The sequence below is a fragment of the Pipistrellus hanaki genome (assembly GCF_964339955.1).
Source record: "Pipistrellus hanaki genome assembly, chromosome: 4".
Classification (NCBI taxonomy): Eukaryota; Metazoa; Chordata; class Mammalia; order Chiroptera; family Vespertilionidae; genus Pipistrellus; species Pipistrellus hanaki.
Window position 1 is genome coordinate 80,170,966 of NC_140506.1, and position 26,890 is coordinate 80,197,855.

The window sequence follows — 26,890 nt, forward strand, 5'->3', positions numbered from 1 at the left end:
TGATTTTTTACAGAGCAGAAGAGAGAGGGATAGAGAGCTAGAAACATCGATGAGAGAGAAACATCGACCAGCTGCCTCTTGCACACCCCCTACCGGGGATGTGCCCGCAACCAATGTACATGCCCTTGACTAGAATCGAACCTGGGACCCTTCAGTCCGCAGGCCGACACTCTACCACTGAGCCAAACCGGTTTTGGCAAAACACAACGTTATTAAATGCTGAGATTATAAATCAACCTTAACTGCATTTTATATAGTATAGTCTCAGTCTCTCCTTTGGTCACTGTCCTTTGCTTACCTCTTTGGTTACTGAAGAAGAGAAGAGAAGAAACTTCACCCCTTTCATGGGCTCCCCATCACTGCGGACAGAGCCAGACACGTTGTATCCGGCCACAATCAGGGGACTGGCGGCGTTAGCATTGGAGTTGGTCACTCGCACAGTGGTGCTCGCCTACAAAAGAAGATTTTAACTTCCAAAAAAGAAACAGTATATATAAATTCAAAAAGCACATATAGGACGTGGCCAATTGATGTTTCTCTCTTACATCGACTTTTCTCTCAATCTCTCTCTCTCTCTCTCTCTCTCTCTCTAAAGTTAATCAATCAATCAGGGAAGGAGAGAGGGAGGGAGGGAGGGAGGGAAACATTTACAAAGTGTTTAAGAACATGGGGACATGCTTAAGCTACAATATTAACTAGGAAAAAAAAGTAACGTAAAATTGCATATGTAGTATAATCACTATTTTTTCATGCACAAAATGAAGTAAAAGGAAATATGGCAAATGTAGATAATGGCAATTACATCTGTATGGTGACATTTTACTTCTTTTATACATTTTCCACCTTCCAAATACTTTTGTTTCCACTCCTCTATTCTGTATGTTTCTATCTTTAAAAATGAGCATGCCTTACTTTTCCCCGTGTTTAATGGTATATAATGCATTATTTTTTAAACTAAAGTACGATTTATGTGGAAAAAAGCACACATATTCTAAATGTCCAGGAGAGTGATTTTCATAAACTGAACATACCATGCCAACAGTGTCAGAAGTAGAACAGAACCAGCCCCCACAGGCTCATTTCCAGTCACTGCCGCCAACAAGGGGCAGCCAGCATCCTGACTTTTAACAGCACACTTTACTTTGAAACACAACTTCATAGTAATAAACTAAATTCCTTTATGCATACAATTAACAATGGAAGCCTTAATATGTATTCTATTCGTAATATGTAAGCCACTGAGTTTTAAATAAAACATTTTTAAACCTAGGCTGGAACCATACCATCAATTGTAACTGCATAAAACATACATGGTAAAAACTGAAACACTGATTCTGGTCCTTCTTGAGCAAGAATGAGACACAGCTTCAAAATTAATGTAAAAGCTAACATGTCAAAATGTCCCTTAAGTCTTTCTTATTTCAACTTGTTTTTCCACAGCTATTATAAAACCTCACCTAGTATATTTCTTCTTTTTTTGAAATTGAATTATAAACTATCCTAATAAAAGTGTAATATGCAAATTGACCGTACCTCCACTACACCCACAAGCCATGCCCACCAGCCAATCAGGAGCGAATATGCAAATAAACCTAACCAAGATGGCTGAGGCTATGACAGCAAGAGGGAGGCATGGGTTTCCCCAGCAGTTGAGGAAGCCAAGCTTTCTGCCTGCCCTTGCTGGCCCAGGCCTCCACTTAAGGCTACAAGGTTTCAATTATAGAATATAAATAAATCCAAACAGAAAAGACTGTGGCCACAGAGTGAGCAGAAGGCTCCACTCCGGGCTACAAAGTTTCAATTATAGAAGATAAATAAATCCCAGATACCAGGGCAGGTAGAAGCAGTTAGGGACAATCAGGAAGGCAGGCAGGTGAGCAGTTGGGTTACTGGGGGATGTGGCCGACCTGCAAACCACCTCAGGCCCCTCACCCAGGCCGTCCCATGCCCCAAGGGAATCCCCACCCAAGGGACACCCTTCAGAGCAAACCAGCTGGCCCCCACCCATTCATCAGGCCTCTATCCTATCTAATAAAAGAGTAATATGCATATTGACTATCACTCCAACACACATGATCAAGATGGCTGCCCCCATGTGATCAAAGATGCTGCCCCCATGTGGACACAAGATGGCCATCACAAGATGGCCAGCAGGGGAGGGCAGTTGGGAGGGATCAGGCCTGCAAGGGAGGGAAGCTGGGGGTTATCAGGCCTGCAGGGAAGGGCAGTTGGGGGGGCGGGGGGGGACCAGGCCTGCAGGGGAGGGCAATTAGGGGCAAATAGGCTGGCAGGGCAGCAGTTAAGCATAAATCAGGCTGGCAAGGGAATGGTTAGGTTATAAAATGGCAGGCAGAAGCAGTAAGGGGCAATCAGGAAGGAAGGCAGGCAAGCAGTTGGGAACCAGCAGTCCTGAATGGTGATATCATCCTAAACGGGCAGTCAGACATCCCTCAAGGGTCCCAGACTGGAGAGGGTGCAGGCTGGACTGAGGGACCCCCACCCTGTGCACGAATGTCATGCACTGGGCCTCTAGTTTCAAATAAAATGGTATAAGAAATACTCTAAAGAATACCTATAAATGTTCTAACCAGTAAAAGAAATGAGTAAAAATACAATTTAAGACCCTTACATTTCCCCTTCCTCCTCCCTCTACAGATGTCAGTATGCTAATTAACATGTGTTAGCCATTCCTATCTACATCTGTGCAATTCTTCCACATATGAATACATCCCTAACTGGTATAAACAGGAGTGTTTTTAGTTACTATATAAATGACATCAAATTTCCTTATCTTTCAGCAACTTGCATTTTTCCTTCACTGTAGGTTTATAAATATAGTGGTATTGATGGTAGCTCTGGTGCATTCATTATGGCTGATGTGTAGAATTCAATTGTGTGATTAAACCACAACCCACCCTCCTCTTAATGAACATTTAGGTTGTTTGCAATATTTTGCTATTGCAAACAAAGTTGAAATAAACATTCATATACATTCTCCTTGGACACATATACAACAGTTAAGGGCTAGTTCTAATGAAATCAACTACAAAAATCATAGGACGTAAAGCATATTTATAGAATGCTGTTCTTGACTGAAAAAAAGCACAACAAAAAATCTCAACAGGTTCTTTTGTGTTGATTTGGCTTAAGATAGCTATAGTTAATAACAAATCTATTTCTCAGCAGGAAGATGATATTTTTACCTGAAACCAATGTAAGCAACATCTGCTACAGAGAAGGAGTTTCACCTTATAAATACCATCAAGCTCATCAGCAGCACCACTGTTTTTTCATCTACTTCTAGAAAAACCATAAACTCATTTCACATCCTGAACTGAAACCCCTGCTGTCCCCAAACCAGCACTTTGCTGCCACACTAAAGACATAACGGAAATGCTTACCTCTTTCAATGCCCAGGTTGGATGAGTTGCAAGGATTTCATAATCTCCGGGAAGGACTTTAAAAAATGCAAACCTAAGGATACAAAATAACACTTAACTCACTCCCAGCGACCCGAGTAGTTCTAATTTTATGACCAATATTGGAAAGCACAGAAAATAGTGTCTGAATTATCACAAACGAGCCGTTAGCTGGTTCGTGAGCATAAACAAAATTTCATCCTTCACTGTGCAAAGCCACATCAGACAGCACTTACTGAGCACTTACTGTGCGCAAGGATAGGTATTCTGTGTGCCGACAGGAAAGGGCTTATGTTGTCCTTAACCCCCAGGAATGCTGGCCTAAAAACCAGTCACTGTGGTTTAGCAGGCGACAGTCATAGAATAGGCAAGTGATTTTGACAGAGGTGACAGGCATGTATAGGCAAGAAGGGAGTGATGTGTCAAAGGCTCACAAGTGGAAAGAAGTCACATGTAAGGGACAGAGAACAGATCTGATGGGTGAGGCAGACACAAACACCGGATGATGCTAATGATATAGGCGGAAAAATGGTAACAACCTCTGAATCCTATGCAAAAGAGTTTAGACCTATGATCAGAAACAAACATGACATTATGGGCTTGTATGCAAAGCAAAAGCGATGAAAGCAGAAGCCAGTGAAGATCTCTCAGGTAGCTACTGACTAACCAGGACCAGAGTGGATTGAGCTGAGGTTGGAAATGGAAGGATTCTGACACATTTAATCCTTTAAATCTGCAAAGCACCGAACAATTAAAGGGCTAGTTCTAATGAAATGAACTATAAAATCATTCAATTTCTTCTTCTGAGGTGGTATTTTATTTTATCAAATGCTGCCTGCAATAACTGGATAGGGCTTGGCAATCACTTTGCTGCAATAAAATTGAAGCTGCCACTGGATTTTGGTCTTAGTAAGATGTAGCCTATACTTCATGTTTATGATATCCCTGATCTATAAGTTAATATCTTTGTTTAATTAGTGCTAATCCAGAAAGATCAAGACATTTATTCCAGCAAGGTCAACAGCCTAGAGAAAATGAGAACTCCACATTCCTTCTGTAGACCAGGGCTGGTGAGGCATCAATCAAATGTTATTTCAAAAATAATTTCAACAATCATCATTTAAAAATCGAATGACTTACTGACAGGTTCATTATAAACTTCCAATTCTGCAGCTTAGTCAATTTTGTATATTAAAGTAGTAATGATCTGAATGCTCTAAAAATTATCAGTTGGAACTATTCGGCTATTAATCTTGGCACATCTGCTAACATTTACAACTCAATGATATAAATCCATTAAATAAATGCTTTAAATTTGACTTAACAAGGTTAATTAAGTAGTCATCAGTTCTAAGTACAAAACAATTTTGATGTAATAGGTATAAAATGATTTGTAGAAATCATAATTGCGCTAACCTATATTTGAGGTAAGTTATTAAGCACATATGTCATGCCAAAAAGCTTGAAACACTAACACTAGATAATTTAATCTTCTCAGTAACTTTAGGAGGTAGATTTCATGATTATTATCATTTTGAAATGAGAAAGTGGAGGCCCAGAGGCCTTAAGTAACTTGCTCCTGGCTAGTCAGCTAGCAAAGGGGGAAACCAGGATTCAAACCCAGGCTCTTGGGCTCCAGAGCCAGTGCCAACCATTAAATATAGACCTACTACATGCCAGGCCCTGCAGCAGGTGCTTGATTGGTGGGGTTCCTCATATTCAGGAACCCCACCAATGATACATGCAATGGATCAAATGACTTCCATTTTACAGATGAGAAACTTGAGGTCCTGACGGGCATGAACTTATTGTTCCAAGTTAAGAGGCCAAATTAGGATTTGATCTGAAGTTTCTCTAAATCCAAAGGTCTCCAATCCCCATCAGAGCCCCGCTCTAGCTACAAGGCAGGATGGCACAAGCACAACTCACTTTCCACCAGGCTGCGTAACTGTGGACTGGATCTTCGCTTCGGTCCCCGTGCTTCTCAGAGACACCTGAACTCCAGCAGGACCCAGGGGCTGCCCTTTGCTGAGAACCTGTCGTGGAAAAGGAGGATGAACTTGACCTAGGAGCAAAGTGCTCCTCTCAAGAGATCCTGCTCCTACTCCCCACATGGGTCTGATAACCTTCTTTGGGTGGAAATTCCTTTGAAAAGGTGATGGGGATCATGGATACCCTTCCCAGAAAGGTTTGAGGGGCTGTGAGAGGGAACAGTAACAGTATAGTAATACTGTGTTTCACTGACTCTAAGACACTGTCACTTTCAACAATGCAATTATTTTACAAAGTCTGGAGTATAGAGATGATCCTCATCTCTAACAGGAAACCCATACATAAAGACAGAACAAAAGGGCCTCCCTGTAGTGTCAAAGTAAAGAAGTGGGCCTGCCGTGCAGAAAAGGATAGCAGGGAAATGTGCTCGTCTCAACCTTGATGCTGGATGGAGGGAAGAAAAAAAAATCTCCCGGGAATCTGTCCCTATAAAAGGCCACTCCTGGCACTTACACACTAACAGCCTTTACTGCTACAGAGTAAGAGAACCTAGATCGGACGCCTAAAAACTCCACTGCATTTTATACTTGATTTTATCAAGTTCCCAGGTCCTCTTAAAGCTTACCTGTGGGTCCCTTGTGTGATCAAAGTGCCCAGGCTAAAAAGGCCTATTTTTTTAAAGGTAAGAAAAGACCCAGGGGATACTACAGAGCAAACGTTAAAGAATAAGAAGTTCTGGAACCAAACCTTTCCATTCACAGAGAAGCCCGTGAACACAAAGTTGATGTCCCCGCCCTTCGTGCAGATGTCGTTGACGCCATCCACATAGAGCTCCACGCTCGTTGGTTCTGAGGGGTGAAGATGGGCATGGGGTATAAGACACAAAGAAGTTTAGTTCGGGAAATTGTCTAGGTAAAATGCATTTTACTGGTTAACTCTCATTTTATTTATTTTTGAGTAGTACTTAATATAGTCGTATGGTTCAAAATCCAAAGGTTTAAGACAGGCAGGGCCCTGGCTGGTTTGGCTCAGTGAATAGAGTGACAGCCAAAGGTCTGAAGGGTCCTGGGTTCAATCCCAGTCGAGGGCATATGCCTGGGTTGCAAGCTCCATTCCTGGTGGGGGAGGGAGGTGGAGGGGGCGGGGTGCAGAAGGCAGCCAACCAATGATTCTCTCTCATCATGGATTTTTCTATCTCCCTCTCCCTCTCCCTTCTTCTCTGAAATCAATAAAACTATGTAAAAAAAAAAAAAAAAAAAAAGACAGGCAGGGAAAGTCTCCCTCCCTCCCACCCTTATTCCTTGGACACTCAGTTTCCTGCCCCAGAGGGAACCAGTGTTTAGAGGACAATATACTCTTGCAACAGCCTTTCAGCCGAGTTGTATCTCAGAGTCCCATGGAAAATTCAGTGAGCACCAACTAGCTTTATTCACTAAATGTTTACCACAGGCCAGGCACTGAGCTAAGGGCACTTAATTCTCAAAACTACTGAAAGAGGTAGTAGTAACATTTACAATTAATTAAGGGGTAAACTGAGGCACGGGAAGGTTAACAGATCTCTCAAAGTCACAGCACTTGTGCGTTACAGGACCCAAATTCAAACTCCAAAAATCTGGTTCCAGTTCTGTTCCCTGACCAAGTAAATAGGTTCAGCCATATTAAACCAGGGCCATAAACTCCAATGCCCCCAGAAAGCAAAAGGGTAAGAAGTAAGCAGACAGGCCAAGTGGGGACTACGTGGATGGGGGTGTGCAGGAGGCAGCCAATCGGTAATTCTCTCTCATCACTGATGTTTTTCGCTCTCTTTCCCTCTCCCTTCCTCTTTCTGAAATCAATAAAGTGTATTAAAAAAAATAATAATTTAGAACAAAAAATTACACACAAACACACAGGGGAAGATGCCAATAAAAAATGGACGGAAGCTCTGAACAAGTACCTCACAAAAAAGAATATCCAAATGGCCAATAAACATAAAAAGTGTTCAACCTTATCCTAGCTGGTTTAGTTCAATGGGTAGAGCACTGACCTGCAGACTGAAGGGTCCTGGGTTCAATTCCAACCAGTCAAGGGCACATGCCCAGATTGCAGGCTCAATCTCCAGTAGGAGGCATGCAGGAGGCAGCCAATCAATGATTCTCTCTCACCACTGATGTTTCTCTCTCTCTCTCTCCCTCTCCCTGCCTCTCTGAAATTTAACCAAATATATTCAATATATTTGACCATTGAGGAAACTCAAATCAAAATCACAATGGATACCACCACATCCCTAGCAGAATGGCCAAAATGAAACAGACCGACCATGCCACGTGTTGGTGAGAACGAGGAGTGCCTGGAACCCTTACACACTGTTGGGAGAGGAGAAATTGCTATATCTACTTTCCACATTTCACCATCTCTACTAGAGCTGAGCATGCAAAAATTCTATTGCCCAGTAATTTCATTTCTGGTATATACTCAACAGAAATGCAAACACACATGTATCAAAAGGTATGTACAAAGATATTTGCAGGAGCACTATTCTTATGGCCAAAATCGGGAAGCAAACTAAATGTCCATCAAAAGTAGGAGGGATAAATCACTTCATATTCAGTAAAAGAATGAAAAGCTACACATAATACAAACAAAGGAATCTCATGAACAATGTTAAAAGAAACCAGATACAAAAAAACATGTTCCATTTTATTAAGTTCAAAACAATTTATAACTTAAGGTCAGGTTGGTGGTCCACCTGGGGGGGAGGGAGAGAGGAGCAGTTAAAGAGTGCCTGTGGGTACTGATAAAAGTTCATCTCATTGTCTGGGTGGCAGTTACATGAGGAAGTTCACTTTGTGAAAATTCCTGACAGTATGTTATAATTCAATAAACAATTTTGAAAGCTTATCAAAAAAAAAAAAAAAAAAAGTATTGACAGGAAGGGAGGGGGCACCAAGTCCGACTGGCTGTCAATCTGTGACCTCTGCTTTACCCATCAATTGGGTATGATCCCCTCCCCGCTCCCCCCTCCTGCTTCTAGAATGCACCAGCCAGGTGCCCCTGAGTTTGAAATGGAAAAGAACTTCCCCACAGAGCCAAATTAGCTACCTGAGTTTCTCTTTCTTCCTTGTCTAACTCGCAAGGCAGCTAGATGGAAATACCCACGCCCCCCCCCCCCATCCCTAAGCTATAGAAGTGGGATCACGCACATCCGCCACAGCGAAAAGTCAATAGTGTTTCTTCTCCAAATCATCAGCCAGCTCAAAGCAGAACCCTCCATTCTGATCTCAACCCCATCCCATCTCTCCAACTTTGCTAAAAGGCATTCACTTTTTGCTGAAAGCTCAGGAACGTGTTGAGCTTTTGTCTGTGTATGTGTGTGCAGAAGGACTTTTTAAGTATCGCCTAATTACCTGCTAATGATGTGCCAACCCTCTGAATACAGAAATATATTGGCCCATTAATCCTCCAGGTCGCCTGTGAGGCAGGTGCTTTCACTCTCCTGACCCCTCAGAGAGGAGTGGACACAGAAACAGGGGAGGTAACTTGTCCAAGGCCCTCACAGAGCTGGCAAGGCCCAAGGCTGCCAGATCTTCTGATCTCTTAAGAGAAGCAGAACTGGACTTTTATGTCAAATCTCACAACGTTTAATATTACAACTAACTCACACACACGCACACAAAAAAAAAATAGTAACACTGAGGGAGCTAAGAAAGAAGCCATCCTGGGACAAAAACAAAGGCCCCGCTTCTGACCTCTATATATAATCCTACTGCCACTTAATGAATGAAACTGCTATAGTAGAGTTTCCTGAGAAAGGTAGGTACTAGAAAAAAAAATGTCTATTCTAAGAAAAGATGACAAAAAACCTCAAGATAGATCTAAGGTAAACCCAATCTATTCTAAAGTGAAAAGGCAAGGGACTCTCTTTTACACTAGAAATGAATACTCAGTATTTTAGCAATCGATGTACTCTATCAACTTAAATTAATAGTCAGCATATAATCTAATCATTTGCAGAGTACTACCTGGTCATTCCGTTAACTTACCAAAACTCCACCCTTGGGGAGGCTCAATCTTCAGAATAAAATCTCCCTATGAGGGGGGAAAAAGTAAAGGATTGAGAACTGATGACCCTTCAATTAGTTTAACTTAGTTTAAGTGCTACCATTTAGTCTAGAATTTTTACACAGGAAATGAAATTCCAACCATAAACTGAAGCCGATCATCAGAAGTTCCCATCTAACCAATCAGAAGACACCATGTTAAAGCCCAAGGGAGAATCCTAAAGACACCATATTTAGCCACTCCTTGTTTTTTGATACCAAACATATCATTAATGGATCTATTAACCCCACATATGCCTAAGGTTGCCAGGGTCAGCACAAGAACTAAACACAAGATTTACTCATTTCTAAACACGAGATTTTACTCATACACCTTGGTTTCTTGAGATCAAATCAAATCAAATCAAATCAATTTTAAAAGATTTCAAGACCCAGCTAGTCCACCTCTAGCAATCAATTTAATGGACAAGGTAGGGCAAAAGTGGGTTTACAATTGTGAGTCTGAGAAACTCAGAGCTTATTCTTGTCTTATTATTTATTAATTATCGTGTTATTTTCTACAGACCGCATTGGAGGTTGGGGGTGGATTTGGGGGAGGGGACAGAAAGAGATTAACCAAAGAACATATGTGCATATATGCATAGCCCATGGACAAAGGAAGGACTGATAAGGCAGGGGTTGGGTGGAGGGAGGCAAAAAGGGAGAAAATGGGAGATATCCGTAACACTGTCAACAATAAAATAAAATTGTAAAAAAAAATTTTTTTTAAGGCAATAGATCTATACATACTAATGTTTGAAAGAAACCAAGATATTACCATAGGAAAAACAATCAAACCACGTAGTGATTTATACAGTTCAATTCCATTTGTCTTTTTAAAAAAATCAAAATCAAGAAAAAGCAGCCTATTATATTAGGATACACACCAAAACTTTTTTCAAAGGCTACCACTACACAAGGAGTGGCATCTGGGGAGTAAAAGGTAAAATTTACTTCAAATATTTCGAAGACCTTGATTTTTTTTTTCTTCACAGAGCTCATAAATTCACCTATCACTTGCATAATTTTCTTAAAGCAACATTGTAAGCTGCTTGCAAATAAAGGGCAATAGTAAACCAGGGTTTCTCTCCCTCACACTGCGGACATTTGTCTGTCCTGGGCAGCATGATGGGACGTTTAGCCTCCTTCCAGGCCTCTACTCCCGAGGGAACTGCAGCACTCCCAACACTGCCCACAATTGTAACAACCAAAAACGTCTCTAGACATTGCCAACTGTCTCCGAAGACTTTGAGAAACACTATATTCAATCAAAGCGATCCAGAAGCTCTCCCCTCCAGAATTTGGCCAGAATTGTCACATTCCACTTATAATTCACGGAACAGGGAGCATGTGCTTCTGCGGGAAAAGGCCAATCTCCTGGTTAGCACAGCCCTCTGGGCCACGCCCCTTCCCATTATAAAAGACTAAATTACTCTGTCCTCTTACCTTATCATACAAGGGGATCATAAAGTAACCATTGTTAGGGGCACAGTCTGTCTGGTATTTCAAAGTCCCATGCTTGGTGTACAACTTTATCTGAAAGAAAGGAAAGAGAAGTCACAATATCACCTTTGAGAATTAGCTCTGTACGTTACGCCTGAATGCATTCAGTCAATGCATTTGCTGAGGACCTACTAGATGCTGCTGATTCCATACTTTTTAGGTTAGAAACCATCTGAAGTCTACCACAAAAGTTGTATTTTTCAATGCTTTTTTAACTTTAATGACTGTTTCTATGTTGCTTCTAGGTCTATAATGTTCAAACTTGCTGTTAGTAAGGTGCTTATTAAAAGCAATTTCTGCCCAACCAGAGTGGCTCAGTGGTTGAGCATCAACTTGTGAACCAGGAGGTCACAGTTCGATTCCCGATCAGGGCACATGCCTGGGTTCCAGACTCAATTCCCAGTAGGAGGAGCCAATCAATGATTCCCTCTCATCATTGATGTTTCTATTTCTCTCTCCCTCTCCTTCATCTCTGAAATCAATAAAAAAAAAAAAAAAATTTTTTTAAAAACAATTCCTGATCCCCACTTGTGTTCTTAAACTAGGTTTGAGGGGTCAGGCCAACAATCTATTTTATTAACCCCAAATGATTCCCAATACTTGTAGTAACACTCATCTAGAAATTCTTAGGACAAAAACATATCAAAAGACATTTAATCTATATTCTCTGCTCAAGGAGTCTAAAATTCTTGCATCCTGAGCAATCCCAGACACAAGCTGTTAACCCATCAAGTAACATCTGAGTCTCCCACATACTGTGACCTTGGGCAACTCATTTATCCTCCCAAGATCCTGTTTCTTCATGGTGGCTGCTCAGATTCACAGCTACGCATATTAAGCACCTGGCACAGAGTATGGACTAAAAAAAAGTAGCCTGCATTACTATTTACTGTTACTATTTTTCTATATGACTATGTTGTATTACTAACATCTCTCAGAAGAAAAGAAAGCAATGGGTGTCACTGTCAGGGCAGAGGCTGGATGCAAAAAAGATTTCCTAAACCTACCTGCATGGATCAACCACTCTGAGCCTCAGTTTCCACATCTGTAACAGGAAGCAGTTGGATCTCACCTCTATAAAATGCTGTGACCATGATATGGAAATAACAAATGTGTCGTACCAGCTAAGACGTAAAAAGCCGCAAACTCACAACATGTACATTTGGGAAAGGGACAGAGTTGGTAATTTACACTTGGACTTCTAAGTGCCCGATGGGTGTGACCACAGCTCACACACCACAGTGCCTGGGACAATGTCTTGTTAGTGTAGGTACTCAATAAATACTGTTTACAAACCATAAGGAAAATCAGATGCAGGCATTGAAAATCCACTTGCCCAGAGGGGCCAGGGGACATGCATATAAAGGGAGACAGATCACTACTCAACCCGAACCAAGTTTTGCAACCCAAAGATCAGCTGGTTTTCCAGAGAAATCAGGAACCGGGTTTGTAAAATGAAATCTCCTGATTGTCAAAGTATCGGCAACCAGTATTATTTTTCTTTTGTAGGGATTTCTGTCCGTTGTGTTTACTATACTGCTATATCCCCACTCTGGACAGTTTCAGTACACGCAGGGGCTCACTCCATAGTTACCGACTGAATGATTATGATGGAGAAACACACAGAAGGGAAGAAGGCTAGGGAAGAGTAAAAGTAGTTTTATTAGGAGACAGAAAATACAATCAAGAAATTATTGTGAAACATCCTGACTATTTGCATGACTTTCATTAAGTACAGATCAGGACAGATACAGGGTGGCAATACTGGTATACATTACACATATGAAATGTTTGATTTCATAATCAGAAATTATGAAAGAATAAATGTGTCAGACGATCTGGACAGGCAGCCTTGGGCTCACGGAGCACACTTAACACTAGGTCACAATACCTGCCCGTGCTCTCAAGGTCAATATAGTGTTTGGGGTGGGAGTGCCCTAACTGCCTTCACTTCCCTCCCAGAGTCCCAGGAAACTACAAGCTACAAAAAAACCTATCCAGGCAGCTTCTGACATTCCCAGTCCCTACACACTGGGGGCAATCCAGGAGGGGGCACGGGTACCCAGCTGACCCTCGGAGCCTTGCCCCTGCCAGTGGGTAGAGCCTTTAATTAAACACCCAACTTCTTAAGATCAAAAATGGTGAAGAAGCCACAGACAGAGGGGCCTTAAAATTGGTAATTGATTATCCTCTTTAGGAAATCTATGGCACTAGGTTCTGCTGCTTCTCTCACACCACCTACGGGAATAAATTGGCACTTGGGGCCAGGCCAGGTCAAAGAACAAGAGGAGTATGGCATCGGCTTCCTCCCCCTGCCCCAATCCTCAGCAGCCTTGGCAGAACACCAGCTTACCCTTTACCACAGCCCTCCGGCTGCTGGCCCTGGGGAGGATCAAACATGCTTTTAGGCAGCCTTTGGGGTCTCAGTACCCAGACCCTTCTTTTTGGCATCTTTTTGGTTCTTCCCCTCCTCCCAGCTCTTTTAAATCCTCATCTCCTGCCCCATCATCAGTAACCTCCTAAAATAGAAGCCACCCTTCCCTTTGGTCCCTAACCACTCACCCTGCAAGTGACCTTCTATCCCTCCTCCCATCATTCTCCCTTCCTCATCACAAAGCTTTCTGGGCCATAATTCCACTGGGCTGATAATCATCTAACTGACTAGAGCTTTGCAACTTAATAATAAAAAGACTTCCGCACAAATCTCTAGTAGAATTCCAATAACTGTAGCTTGTAGTTTCCTGGGACTCTGGGAGGAAAGTGAAGGCAGTTAGGGCACTCCCACCCCAAACACTATATTGTGCGGCATTCAGGATAGCTCACAGTTCTCCGTTTTCAGAGAAAACACAGTCCCAAGCGGGTAAGCAAAGGGGGTCTGAGGTTAAAAATACAGATTCCCAGCTCCAGAAATGGCAACAGAGACCTGCTGGATCAGGATCTCTGGGATGGAACTGACGTTCTTTAAAAGCATCCCAGGGGGGGGGGGCGGGGGGAGTTGTGGAATAGAACTTTTGGGGGCACTGAGCTGTGGCGTTTGGGGGTAAGACTTGTGGTCTCTAGGTTCTGGAATGTGGCTTCAGGGAAATCTGAGTTTCAGGGGGTCTGAATTTTGAGGACCTGGGACGGGCGGGTTTTGGGAGACCTGGGCCTGGATTCTGGAGACAGTCTGGGTCCTGGGGAGCTGGAGTTTGGGTTTTCAATAATCTGGGGGTCTTGGAGGACCCTTGGTTTTGAGTGATCTGGTAAAAGTTAGGCCCCACCATCACCAGAAATGTCCCTCACACCCCTGCGCACATAGGTTCTGGCCCCTATCCTGACTGCAAAGCCGGCCCCTCGTGGGAGAACCTCCACTCTTGCGTGTCCGAGGAGACGGAGGGCCCCGCGGCAAGTGGCGCCTTAAAAGGGGAAAGGGATCAAGGGACTCGGGACTCGGTGTGCGAGGGGAGACCACCGCGGCCCAGAGAGGTTGAGTAACCAGCCCGGGTTCATACAGCGAGCTCCGGCCTGGCCGCGGGGCGAGCGCTCACCTCGATGAGCGAGTAGTTGATCTCCACGTCCGACTTGACGAAGCCCCCGCAGCCCACCACGATGTCCTCGGAGCCACGCGCCGGCCCCACGCCGCCCAGCAGCAGCAGCACCACGGCGGCAGCCACCACCGCGGGCCCCGGCGGCCCCATGCCCCGGCACAGCCGCATGGCCCGGCCTCCGCTGCCCGACCCTCCGCAGAGCTCCGCGTCCCGCTCCGCACACCGCACGCTGCCCGCCGCTTCCTCTTCGGCCGGCGGCTGACAGCCCAAGCCCCGCCCCGCCGCCACCGCGCGTGCGCGCTCCGATCCCGGGCCCACGCCCCCGGGCAATATGACTCCCGCGCATGCTCCACACCAAAAAGAGGTCAGGTGTGCCCTCTGGAGGCCTGGAGGACTCCGCACACCGTGACAGGTGCAGTTTGCAAGGCATGTGAGTTCAGGCACAAACTCCAGAGTTCTTGAAATTCAGGATCCCTGAAACTGGAAAGGACCAGAGACTATTAATGGAAGTAGTGTTCAAAAATTTTCCCTATTATTTCGCAGGTTATATATCTATCAAAAACCAAGTTAGAAATTTGATTAAATTGATGCATTCTTCCATGATAAATGACCAATAGGTTTTTTTAAATATATTTTATTGATTTTTTTACAGAGAGGAAGAGAGAGGGATAGAGTGCTAGAAACATCAATCAGCTGCCTCTTGCACACCCTGTACTGGGGATGTGCCCGCAACCAAGGTGCACTTGACAGGAATCAAACCCTGTACTTCTCAGTCCGCAGGTAGACGCCCTATCCACTGAGCCAAACAGGTTTTGGCACCAATAAGTTTTTTTAAAGCAAGACATAGGTCATTTACGTTCAGCACAAAACTTAAAATATATTTATATTTTATTTTAGTCCAAACTCTAATAACATTTGCATAGAAACAAATTTTGAGATTCCCCCCCCCCATATGCAGTTTAATTTACTTTGAATTACTTCCGTAAGATGAAACATAATTTATCTGAAAAGTAATTTAGATTCAGAACGTTGTATTTTGTCCCAAGATTGGATAGATACTGTAACATAGATTGAATTTAACTGCAGGTCACCACATAGATAAAAATTGCTTTTTCTGACCTGACGCCTTTGGAAATCTTCCATTTTGCTCCTAGAAAAAAGCAAGTGCTTTATTTTGATAGTTTTATATTTTGTTTCTAAATCATGAGATAAAAGAAAATTTCCCACTGGAATTTGCCACGGTGGCTAAGACTTTGAAATTCGTAAAAACTATAAATCACAATAATCTTGAACTACCCAAAGGTCAAAACCCTCAGGCTGGCTACAATACATCCACTGGGGATCTCAATAATGAGAGCATCTGACTTCAGTTTCTTGGTCTGAATTCTCACTTGAAATACAATGAGACTCTCAATTTTTGGTTATAGAGAGAAAAAAATTTAAATAATTGTTTTATTGCTTGAGGTTTGTTATATATAACTACAATTGAAATATATGCCCTTTACCCTTCCTAACATGCATCCCTGGTCTGTCTTGGCAAATCATCAGGGGTTGAAAAACCATCAATTAAAAAATGCTGGCCTATGGAACCTTCTAGCCTTACAGAATAAGAAAGTGAGGCCCCGAGTGGGAAAGGGACTTATCTAGGGCTCTCTGCGGGTAACCATGTGATGTTCAGAGTGCTGGAAAGTGGCTTTGGAGTGCCCAAATTCTGTCCTTGGCTCATAGATTTCCTCTATGTTCATCCTGCTTTCCTGACCATTTCCCCTCGAATGTCCACCATTCCCCTCAAATTCACCTTCCAATACACACAGAAATAAAGGATTAGGGCTGTGGCAATGCCAATTAGAGAGGGGTTGCAAGCAGAGGGAGCTCAAGCCTCCCCCAGATTTCCAACAGCTTCCACCAAAACCACCGCACACAAGCAGACATGGTGTAAGTGTGAACAGCAGACCTGCCACACTCAGTTCCAAAACAGATCCTTGGGTTCTTTGTGTCCCTGCTCTCCCAGAAGACCCAGACAGGAGGATGGCTGAAGGGGGAACAACACCAGAAAGGGGGTGGGGAGAAGAAGGCCAGGGGAACCATGTGGTTGAGGTCCTGCAGGAAGCAGGAGAGAAGATGAGGTCAGGAGCCTGCGAAGTAACAAGGCAGAGTGGAGAAAGCAGAGGATTGTCATCCTGCACCCAAATGGAGCATCTGTGCTTATCTGTCTGAAAAAGCTGGGCCTTTCTGTCCTCTCCTGAAAGGAATGCATGCTCATTGCAGAAAGAAAGAAAATGGAAAAGGAAAGGAAAGAGAAAAAGAAAATTGGGATTCCCATAATACCGCGTTAGTGCACTTTCATCTCTTCATATGTGTGTATAGGCCACATAGAACCATTTCCAAAAAGAACTCGTGGCTTTAAGACCCAGGAAAAGAGGGTAAATGACATGACTTTCTCACCTTCTCCAACTTAAGCATTTATTTTTTTCTATTTTATACTATGATCTCTTTTTTACTTAGCATTCCGCAACCATCTATCCAAATTAATATATTTCTGCAACGGCTCCTTAAACCACTACTTTATAACCTATGAAGGAAATCATAATACTCATGCTAATAATACCAAACTTGCTGAGCAGTTATGTATGCCTGGCACTGTGCTGAACTCTTCACTGGTAATCTTCTTACAATCTCCCCACGACCCAAAAGCAGACAATGTCCATCCCCACGGATGAGAAAACAGAGGGCAGCTTAATCAGACTGTTACACACACACACACACACACACACACACACACACACACAACCAGATGTTGGACTCTTAGCCTGTGCACACCTGTTAGGGGCTTTCATCGGGATAAATTCCTGGAATGGCAGTTCCACAGTATGCAGGAAGTTTGGGGGACACTGTTTTTGAGGGGGCCTGGCGGGTTATCTGGAGGAGCCACTGCTCTTTCTGGAGCTGGGGGATCCCCTCCCCAGGAGCCTAGGTTCATCCCTTCTTGCTCCACCCCCGCCATGAGGCTGGACCTTGCCCGCTTCGCAATCTGGGGCTGGAATCCTGGCCTGGCCAGCCGGGCTCCGCCCCTTCCCGGTCTAGGAGCCCTGCCAAGGGGGCTGCCAGGGACTGACCGACAGACCCACAGACAGACCAGACGGAGGGAAAGACTGTGCTGATGGCTGCGCAGGGAGAGCCCAGCGTGGGACCAGAAGTGAGTGTCCCCCGACCACCCCATGCCCCTTTTCCCAGTTTGGTAGACCTCTCAGAAGGTATAGTACTGGGGAGGAGAGGAAAGATACCCCCAAATTACTAGGCCTGATGAACAGCAGGGGAGGGTGACCCCTTTAACCAAGCCCATGCCCAGAGGAGCCTAGCGCCGTTAAAGGGGCCTCCAGAAGAACAGGAACTTTGACCCCTATTTGCATAAAGCTCCAGAACCCCCATCTCTCCTGTAGGCTCTCAGCAAAGGACTCTGGGGAGTGGAGTTCATGGGGTGGCAGAAAAGGTCACAAAATCTCACGATTTCAGGGGCCTGGTAGGGAAGGCAAAAATAACAGTTGATGTTTAAATGAGGGTTTACTTTGTGCCCAGCATCTTAAGAGATTTATTTCTCTTATTATCCCCCCTGCCTTTGCAGGGAAGGAAACTGAGGCACAGGGAGGTTGCAGTGGACAGAGCTGGTGAGTGGTGAACCCCGGTGGAGTCAAGACGACCAGAAGGACGGGGTTGTGGGGTGGGCGTTAATACAGTAGAGAGAAAACCGAAAAGGCCATGTTCTCTAAACGTCTTACTCAAACTTCTTCCGGTGTTAGAGAAGGCCAGGGGCCAGGATAAGAATCACAAACCGAGAGCAAAGTGTGGGGTCAGTGGCGTCAGCTCTGTCGCTCCTCGTTTGTGTGAGTCCAAAGAAGCCTGTTGCCCTCTCCGTGCCTCAGTTTCCAGGTCTGTGAAATGGGGGCAGTAACACCTACATCCTAGAGTAGTTATAAGGATTAACATACAGGAAATGCTTAATTAGAGTTAAGAGCACATTAAACAGTGTATGAAACCCTATTATTAAGTCTGTGCCCAGCGCTTATCAGGGACCCCAGCTCTCCTAGACTCCCGGACCCAACAACCTGGGTTCGAATAGCACCACCCCTTTCCAGCTCGGCGGCATCAACCAAGTTAACTCAGCCTCTCTGGGCCTCAGCTTCTTCCAAAATCAGCGTGGTCATTGCATCTCCCTGATAGGGTTGATGCTGGGCTAAAAGGAGTTGAGGATTATAAGGTATTCCAAAGGGTGCTTGGCCTGTTTTCATATAAATGTTAGGGGTCCGAAAGTTGCCTGGCCCCTCAGCAGGTGCATGTAGGACCCCTGTGTTGTACCATCATAAAGTCGCCCCGCTGTTCCCTCAGGTCTGGAACCGGACGGAACCTGAGCCCGATGCCGACGGCCTGCTGAGCCTTTGCTTCCTGAAGACGGCGGGGGTCTGGGTGCCCCCCATGTACCTCTGGGCCCTGGGCCCCATCTACCTCCTCTACATCCACCGCCACGGCAAGGGCTACCTCCGCATGTCCTCCCTGTTCAAGACCAAAATGGTAGCTACCGCCCCTGGGAGCCTGGGACCAGGCGATGGTGGGGGCAGGGGGAGGAGCAGGCTGGAACCTGGCAGAGACCCCGAAGCGGACACTCCTCCCATCAAGAAGCACAGGGGGTGGGGGCACGAAGGGAACTTAACCAAACAGAGCAACACTCCGCAGGACACAGAGGTAAACTCAGGGGAACAAGGTTCACTCAGATTGGTGATAATGAAAACACACACGCACACACACTCAGGCATTCCTGAACAGTTTCTGGCCATTCTGCAAAGCACGGCACACACAAGGTAATTTTAGGATTGCGCTAGGATAAACCTTTTATATGTTTAGCAGTTAGGCATTGATTTTTATGTTTCCCAGCTCTCAGTACTAAAGAACAGTTCTTAAAATTGTTAGGTATCGCCCCGGCCAGTGTGGCTCAGTTGGTTGGGCGTCATCCCGTGCACCAAAAGGTTATGGGTTTGAGCCCAGGTAGGATGGGTTGGAGGATCTTTGGCTCTCATCTCTTTCTCCCCCCCCCCCCCATCTCTCTCTCTCTCTCTCTCTTTCTCTCTCTCTTTCTCTCTCTCTCTCGCCCCCCCCCTTTTCTCCCTCTTCCTTTCCCTCTCCCTCTCTTTGAAAATCAATAAAAAAAACATAATTAGGTATCAATTTTAGTGAGTTGCAAAAACACTGGCATTGTAAGAGTGAACTTCTCTGCTCAACCATCTATCCCATTCTCCTCCAGACTTATACAGGAATACCCTTCAACATTCATTCATTCCCATACCACCTGGTTAATTTCTGTCCTATTGCCCACCATCTCTCTATTGTAGACACACTCTCCCTTAAAGGGCCGGGGAGTACAGATTGGAGGCTTTGAGGGTCATGTGGTCTCTGTCCTAACTACCGAGTGCTGTCGTGGCAGCAAGAAAGCAGCCACAGACCCCAGTACACAAATAGTCCCGGCTGTGTTTCCATAAATATTTACAGTCGCTGACATTTGAATTTCATGCAACTTTCACGCAGCGCGGCATGTTTACTCTTTTTACTTTTGTTCAATGATTGGAAAATGTGGGAAGCCTTTCTCTGCTCACAGGCAATGCAAAACCAGGCAGTGAGCCAAACTCTGCCTGCCGGTGGTGGCATGGCCCCTGCTTTGACTAACTGAGGCATTTTCTTTTTTTCTTTTCTTTTTTTTAATATATTTTATTAATTTTTTACAGAGAGGAAGAGAGAGGGATAGAGAGTTAGAAACATCCATGAGAGAGAATCATCGATCAGCTGCCTCTTGCACACCCCCTACTGAAGATGTGCCCGCAACCAAGGTACATGCCCTTGACCGGAATCGAACCCGGGACCCTTCAGTCCCCAAGCCGACGCTCTATCCATTGAGCCAAACCTGTTTTGGCTCCTTGCTTTCTATTATTCAAGAGAGATGGAAGCCTTCACGAGAGGGCCTGGAGACATACAGGTCCCAACAGAGAGTTTCCCCTTGGTTTAAGGGTGGGGATTGGGAGAGACTTGAAGGGAGTGTAACTTTTTCACTGGTGAGTCTATTTCCTTCCACTCTGTGCCTTTGTACCTAAGCTCTCTGCTGTGCATGGCTGGAGCTCTGCCAGCATTTTGGAAAACACAGGCTTAGCTCCAACCCTGGTGTTTCATTACTATGTGACAGCTACCGGTCAAGATCGATTTGCAACACCCCTCGCTGCTTTTCCTTACGCAAATTTCCCACCCACGGGGCACTGCTCAGTTGTGGCATTGGTACGTGCAGTGCCCCAGCCAGAGCCATCGGGACGTGGGCTCGCTGTGCCAAGTGCCACCACTTTCTTCTCACCCACGAGCCTTATCTAAGCCTGTCTCCCCAGGTTCTTGGGTTCACCCTCATAATCTTGTACACCTCCAGCGTGTCTGTCACTCTTTGGAGAATCCACCAGGGGGTGCCGCAGGCCCCTGAATTCCTCATTCACCCCACCGTCTGGCTCACCACTATGGTAAGGACACCTCAGGCTTGCTGGCTTGCTCCTGGCTAAACTGCCCTTCCTGCCTCGGGGAAGGGTGCGGGGCAGAGTGGGGTTCCCTCCTCCACACCTCCCCCACCTTAAGAGGCATGTCCTGGCTCTCTGCGCAGACCTTGGCAGTGTTCCTGATCCACATGGAGAGGAAGAAGGGGGTCCAGGCATCGGGGGTGCTGTTTGGGTACTGGCTGCTCTGCTGTCTCTTGCCAGCTATCAGCACCGCCCAGCAGGCCTCACAAGGGGTAAGTGGGGGACCCAGGCCATCTGGGGAAGCCAAAGTGACAGTTTCAGGCCTCGAGTCCCATCCTTCCTCCTCCCCTTTCCACACACAGCCTGTTCTTTATGTAGACACAAACACCACAGCTGCTTGAACTCTAGTGACTCGCGAACCCACTCCCTCCCATAGAAGTACCCATCATCCCAGTGTCTTTGTCGACACAAACTCTCATTGTCTTACACACTCACAGCATGCACTTCACTTGCACAGCAGACACGTTGGGTCACACAACCACAGACTCCGAAACATCTCTCACACACACACACACACACACACACACACACACACCTGCATAGGTGCAGTCCTACTTGCTGCCCCCCAGTTGTGGCTGTGCCTTCAAGTTCCCACACGACACACACATTCACACAGCCCTCCCAAAGAGCACAGACACACTGTGGGTTGGCAAGCTCGGAGTTTCCACGTGAATTCCAAACTGGTCCTATACACAGAGGCCACTTTAGACTGGAACGTGGTGGTTTAGCAAGCAAGGGAACTTATCCACAAAACGTGTCTTGGTCACCACAATACAAGATCTCCACACCCACCCACCAGAATCTTAAAATTCATACGGCAGCCTTAACGGGGTTCAGTCACGTGAACCATCCAGATACCTTGCTCTCTCAAGGCTGCCTCATGGGAACAGGGAGGGTGCAGAGCCTCTGATGGCCCAGGTCCAGCTTGTAGGGCATCCAGCAGTCACGTCCTCTCCGGGACCTCCCCGGATACACGCCTGCACACACTCTTCCTCGTGCATGCAGGTTTCCCCTCAGGCTCACCTACTCCCACCCTCACCCGTGCCCTCATGCATCTGTATGTCCATGCCCATTTTGTACACCCACTCGTATTTCTGCTTCCCAAACCTGACAGCGGCATTTCCATGTCAGGGGGCAGGATGGATCACTTTATCTGCAGAGAAAAAATATAGCCTACACAGGGTTGCTCAACTTCAGCACGCGTGGCGTAATTCTCTTCTGGGCGGGGAAGCTGACCTGTGCATTGTAGGATGTTGAGTGGCATCCCTGGTCTCCACCCACTAGATACCCGTGGCACTAACTTCATCTTGGTAAACCCAAATGTCTGACAACTTTGTTATAGGTCCTGTGGGGGCAAAATCACCCCCAGTGGACAACCACTGCGCAGGTGGCACCCACCCAAGACCTGTTGAGCCAAATGGTTAAAAGGAGAGGACAGAGAACCATCCTTTTACAAAGCAACCTTTATAACTAAAGGGAAAATTCCACAGGCCCCTCCCGAATGCATCAAACCTGGGGAGGGAGGGACCCCACAGTTGACTTATCAACTGCCTGCCTGGACTCAGTGGGACTTCTGCCTTCTCTCCCACAGGGCTTCCAGAGTGACCCCTTCCGCCACCTGTCCACCTATCTGGGCTTGTCTCTGATGGTGGCGCAGTTCCTGCTGTCCTGCCTGGCCGATCAACCCCCCTTGTTCCCTAAAGACCCCCAGCCGTCTGTAAGTTGGCAATCCAGTGCCTCCCTTGTCCCTGTTCTACTTCTGGTCTCAATCTCCCCGTGTAACCAAAGAGGGGTGAACTAGAGCACAGGCCTTTTCTCTTTTTATTCACTCCATCATTCAGCAAAATGGGTATGGCACATCTACTCTATGCCATGGTTTGGCCAAACTTTTTCTGTCCAGAGCAAGACAGAAACTAGTTTAGGCTTTATGGTCTCTGTGGCAACTACTCAACTCTGCTGCTGTAGCACAGACAATATGTCAACAAAGGGAATGTGTTCCAATAAAACTTTATTTGCAGAGACAAGCAGTGGGCCGGATTTGGCCCTCAGGGCTGCAGTTTGCCCGCCTTTGCTCTGTGCCCCAGCTAGGTACTGAGGATTATACTGAACAAGCAGATGTGCCTATCTTCATGCAGCTAACAGCCAAGTAAGAGAACCAAACATTAGCCACATCATTACACAACTGTGTGGGAAATTATGCCTGGGGGAAATGCTCTGCAGGAGAACCTCGTGGTCCCTGAGAGCTTACAACAGGTAACGTGAACTCAGGAAAGAATTCTCAGGAAAGAGACAGTTTATCTGAGGTCATCTAAAAAGAAATAATCAAGTTAAACTACAATCTGGCTTTTCACCATGATAATGGCAGAAACATTTAAAAACTGATAACAAGCAGTGATGGCAAAGATGTGCTGAGATGGGCATTCTCATGCCTTGTTGGCCAAGAACATAGGTGTGTGCAATGTTCCTGGAGCTGCTGGCAAAACCTCAGGGCAGAGCCCTACTTCTTCACCAGTCCCTGAGGGATGCGGCTCAGAATGTTGTCTATGTCCTGCATGATCATTGCTTGGAGAACTGCCTGGTCTCAGTATCCTATAGAATAAAAGCTTAATGTGCTAGGTGTCTGGTCATCCAGTCATCCATTCAACCAATCAATGGCATAGCAATATGCTAATGATATGCTAAGGCCGCTCAACCACTTGCTATGATGTGCACTGACCACCAGAGAGCAGACACTCCTGATAGGTTAGCTTGCTGCTGGGGTCCAGCCAATCAGGACTGAGCAAGATAGGCCGGACATGCCCTGGAGCCCTCCCGCAGTCCTCTCTGGCTAGCCAACCTCCTGCATCCCTCCCTGGCATTGATCCCGGCATCCTCTTGCAAACCAGGCTGTGGGACCCCTGACCCCCAAGTGCATAAATTTTGCGCACTGGGCCTCTAGTTAATAATAGTTGTTCTTCTAGGAAACTGTTAGTTCTTCCCTTTGGATGCTGTCAGTCTGTGGCCCAGTCCCTTTTTGCCTTGCCTGCTAGGTGTCTACCCCCAACAAGTAGCCAGGGCACACTACTGTGCACTTGGGGACTAAGCTGATGGTCATTTCATCCTGTCTTCATGCCCTTGGCTCCCTTGGCCCTATAGTGGCCCTGGAATGTGAGACTGCATTCTCCTTTTGCCCATCTTTTGTCTTTGCAGAATCCATGTCCAGAGGCTGGGGCCTCCTTCCCCTCCAAGGCCATGTTCTGGTGGGTTTCTGGGTAAGTAAAGTAGCTGGGAAGGGGCTGAGGTGGTGCCTCCCCCACCTCCATTTGCTGCCCTGATTTGTTACCACCGTTCGTCCCCATGAGGTTCCAAGGTCAGCTGGCTTTCTCTGCTCCAGCCTCAGTGCGTCCCTCTCAAAGTGCCCATCAGCCACATCCCACTCCTACTCACTCATTGGAGTGAGATTTGGGCTTACACCCTGGATTTCTCTCTGTTGGCCAGCCATATCACAAATATGGAGTCCCAATTTTCCCCCCTTTAAAATGGGAACAACTATCTCCATTGAATGTGAAGTGGTTGGTGCTTGTACATAGCAGGTGCTCGATAAAACAGTCTCTTATACAGCTTCAGTCATTCCATCAACACTTAATAAGCACTTACTATGTGCTAAGAACCAGGGGTGAGGAGGTCAAGACCAAATCTTTACCCCCTGGAGGCTCTCAGGCTGGTAGAGGAGACAGATGTTTCTCCAGGGTCAGTATATTGGGCACTGAGGGTGTCTCCACCCACCAGACCCCCTCCAGACCACATTGTGGTCAGACTTCATAGTACCTAAATTTTAATCCTAGCCCCACCACTTCCTGGCTGTGTGCCCTTGGGCAAGCTACTTAACCTCTCTGTGCCTCAGTCTCTGCACCTATAAAATGAAGACAATAGCATCTACCTCACAGCATTGTGAGGATTAAATGAGATAAGGTTTATGAAGAACTTAGAACAGGCTCTGGCCTATAATGAGTATTATGTAAAGCAGCTGCTAAATACATGCAGCATGGGATGCTGTAGGGGTGTAGAGCTAGTGGAAAGAGCATAGAAGTGCCAGAAGAAAACAGACCTACCCTGTGTTTCCCAAACATAGATAGTTATGGACCATTCTTCAAGGTTTTTGCTTTAACAGCCTTTTTTTAAAAAAGGAAACTTTTACAGCCTTTTTTAAAAAAGGAAACTTTCTATCACTGACAAATGGGAAAAATCTAGGGAATCACTTGCCATGTAGAACTCCAAATATAATTTCAGTGAAAAGTAAGCAATGTTAATAATTTTCTAGGTCAGGACTTAACTGGTTTGGCTCAGTGGATAGGATGTCAGCCTGCGGACTGAAGGGTCGCAGGTTCCATTCCAGTCAAGGGCACGTACCTTGGTTGCGGGCACATCCCCAGTAAGAGGTGTGCAAGAGGCAGTTGATCGATGTTTCTCTCTCATCGATGTTTCTAGCTCTCTATTCCTCTCCCCTCCTCTCTGTAAAAAAATCAATAAAATATATATTTTCAAAAATAATAATAATTTCTAGGTCAGAACTGTTGCTCGCCTGAGTTTGCTCTAAGTTAGGGCAGGAAACTTGAAAAGTCTCAGAGAGGAGCACAAGACCAGCACCAAATAAGAGCTTCTCCTTGGTATCACTGGAAAGATTAGAGACCTGGAAAGAAAATAATGCTTCATTTCTGTGTGTGTGTCCGCACTGGTTTGCAAATTGGCCCTGTGCCCGGAGGGCAGAGAGATGGAAGAGCAGGCTGCAGAATGGTAGGTGACGGTTTTCACAAGAAGGGAACTTACGTGCAAGCCTCATCTTGGGCTGCAAGACAAGGTCTCCACTCTCACTGGTCAGAGTCTTCACAGTTGATACAGAGGCCTTAATGGGGTTCAGTCACGTGGACCTTCCAGATGTTCTCAACAGCATTGTCCTCTCTCAAGGCTACCTCCTTGGAATGGCTCCCAGTGCAGGAAGAGTGGACAGCATGCACATTGCAAGGATAGGGAAGGTTAAGGGGCCTCTGATTGCCCAGGTCCGGCTCTGGGGTCCAGCTCTGGGGTCAACCAGAGGACCCCTCCTCTCCATGACCTCTTCCAGCAATGTGCCACTGACAGTCATTCCACATACCAGCCCCAACTGTGGGGAAACACTGTCATTTTAAGGCGAAAACATTGAGGCCCATTGACGAGAAGTGGCATGACCATGTCACAGAGTTTATCAGTGGCTTCCTGTGACAAAACTTGGGCCAGGGGATGAGGATAAAGGCAAGTGCTGTCTTTGTCCCTATGGAGAAGAAAGACACTAAATAAATGACAGACTGAAAAAGTAAATAATCATAATTGCAGCAGCATCATAAATAAAAAAGCTCAAGAAACCATAGGATCGTATAATGGGGGATCTGGACAGCGGAGGTCATCAGATGGGCTTCTAAAGAAATCCTATCTAAGCTGAGGAAAAGGACAAGTCACAGTGACCAGGTGTGGAATGCAAGAAAGGAGTTTTGAGCTGAGTGACAGGCACGTGCAAAGGTCCTGAGGCCAGGTGGCTGGAGGGTGAACGAGAAGGAGACGGGGACATTGAACACTGAAGGAAGGATTCCAGTTTTCTCCACAGTGACAGTTGTCAATTCCGGACTTCCGACTCCTAGGGAGGTTTATTTCCGCTGTCGCACAGGCCGTCTCTTGGTTAAATCTCTCTGAGCCTCTGTCTGCTTCCTCCTCTGTAAAATGGGTCCATAACAACCTCTCCGATGGGCTTGTGTGAGAACTAA

At 45.8% G+C, this 26,890-nt stretch overlaps 2 protein-coding genes across 4 annotated transcripts in view; one reads left to right on the top strand and one right to left on the bottom strand.

Annotated features, from left to right (window-relative positions):
* NOMO3 (NODAL modulator 3) overlaps positions 1–14,798 on the bottom strand; it is a 54,593-nt gene extending 39,795 nt beyond the window's left edge. Inside the window, exons 1-7 of the mRNA XM_084881088.1 lie at positions 14,521–14,798; positions 10,937–11,026; positions 9,434–9,479; positions 6,159–6,259; positions 5,349–5,455; positions 3,402–3,474; positions 299–451 (exon numbers count right to left, since the gene is read on the bottom strand). Of these exons, the coding sequence (XP_084737214.1) occupies positions 299–451; positions 3,402–3,474; positions 5,349–5,455; positions 6,159–6,259; positions 9,434–9,479; positions 10,937–11,026; positions 14,521–14,688 (738 nt within the window). The 5' untranslated portion in view covers positions 14,689–14,798. The remainder of the gene's footprint in view (positions 1–298; positions 452–3,401; positions 3,475–5,348; positions 5,456–6,158; positions 6,260–9,433; positions 9,480–10,936; positions 11,027–14,520) is intronic.
* Positions 14,799–17,625: 2,827 nt separating this feature from the next.
* The window catches only part of ABCC6 (ATP binding cassette subfamily C member 6), a 49,944-nt gene continuing 40,679 nt past the window's right edge, over positions 17,626–26,890 (top strand). Inside the window, exons 1-7 of one of the 3 annotated variants that reach the window (XM_084881085.1) lie at positions 17,626–17,716; positions 18,143–18,185; positions 18,904–19,086; positions 20,937–21,062; positions 21,200–21,328; positions 22,708–22,833; positions 24,306–24,367. In XM_084881085.1, coding sequence (XP_084737211.1) covers positions 18,991–19,086; positions 20,937–21,062; positions 21,200–21,328; positions 22,708–22,833; positions 24,306–24,367 — 539 coding nt within the window. In that variant the 5' untranslated portion in view covers positions 17,626–17,716; positions 18,143–18,185; positions 18,904–18,990. Of the gene's footprint in view, positions 17,717–18,142; positions 18,186–18,903; positions 19,087–20,936; positions 21,063–21,199; positions 21,329–22,707; positions 22,834–24,305; positions 24,368–26,890 lie in introns of those variants that run through there. The other 2 variants (XM_084881084.1, XM_084881086.1) reach the window with 2 other exon arrangements.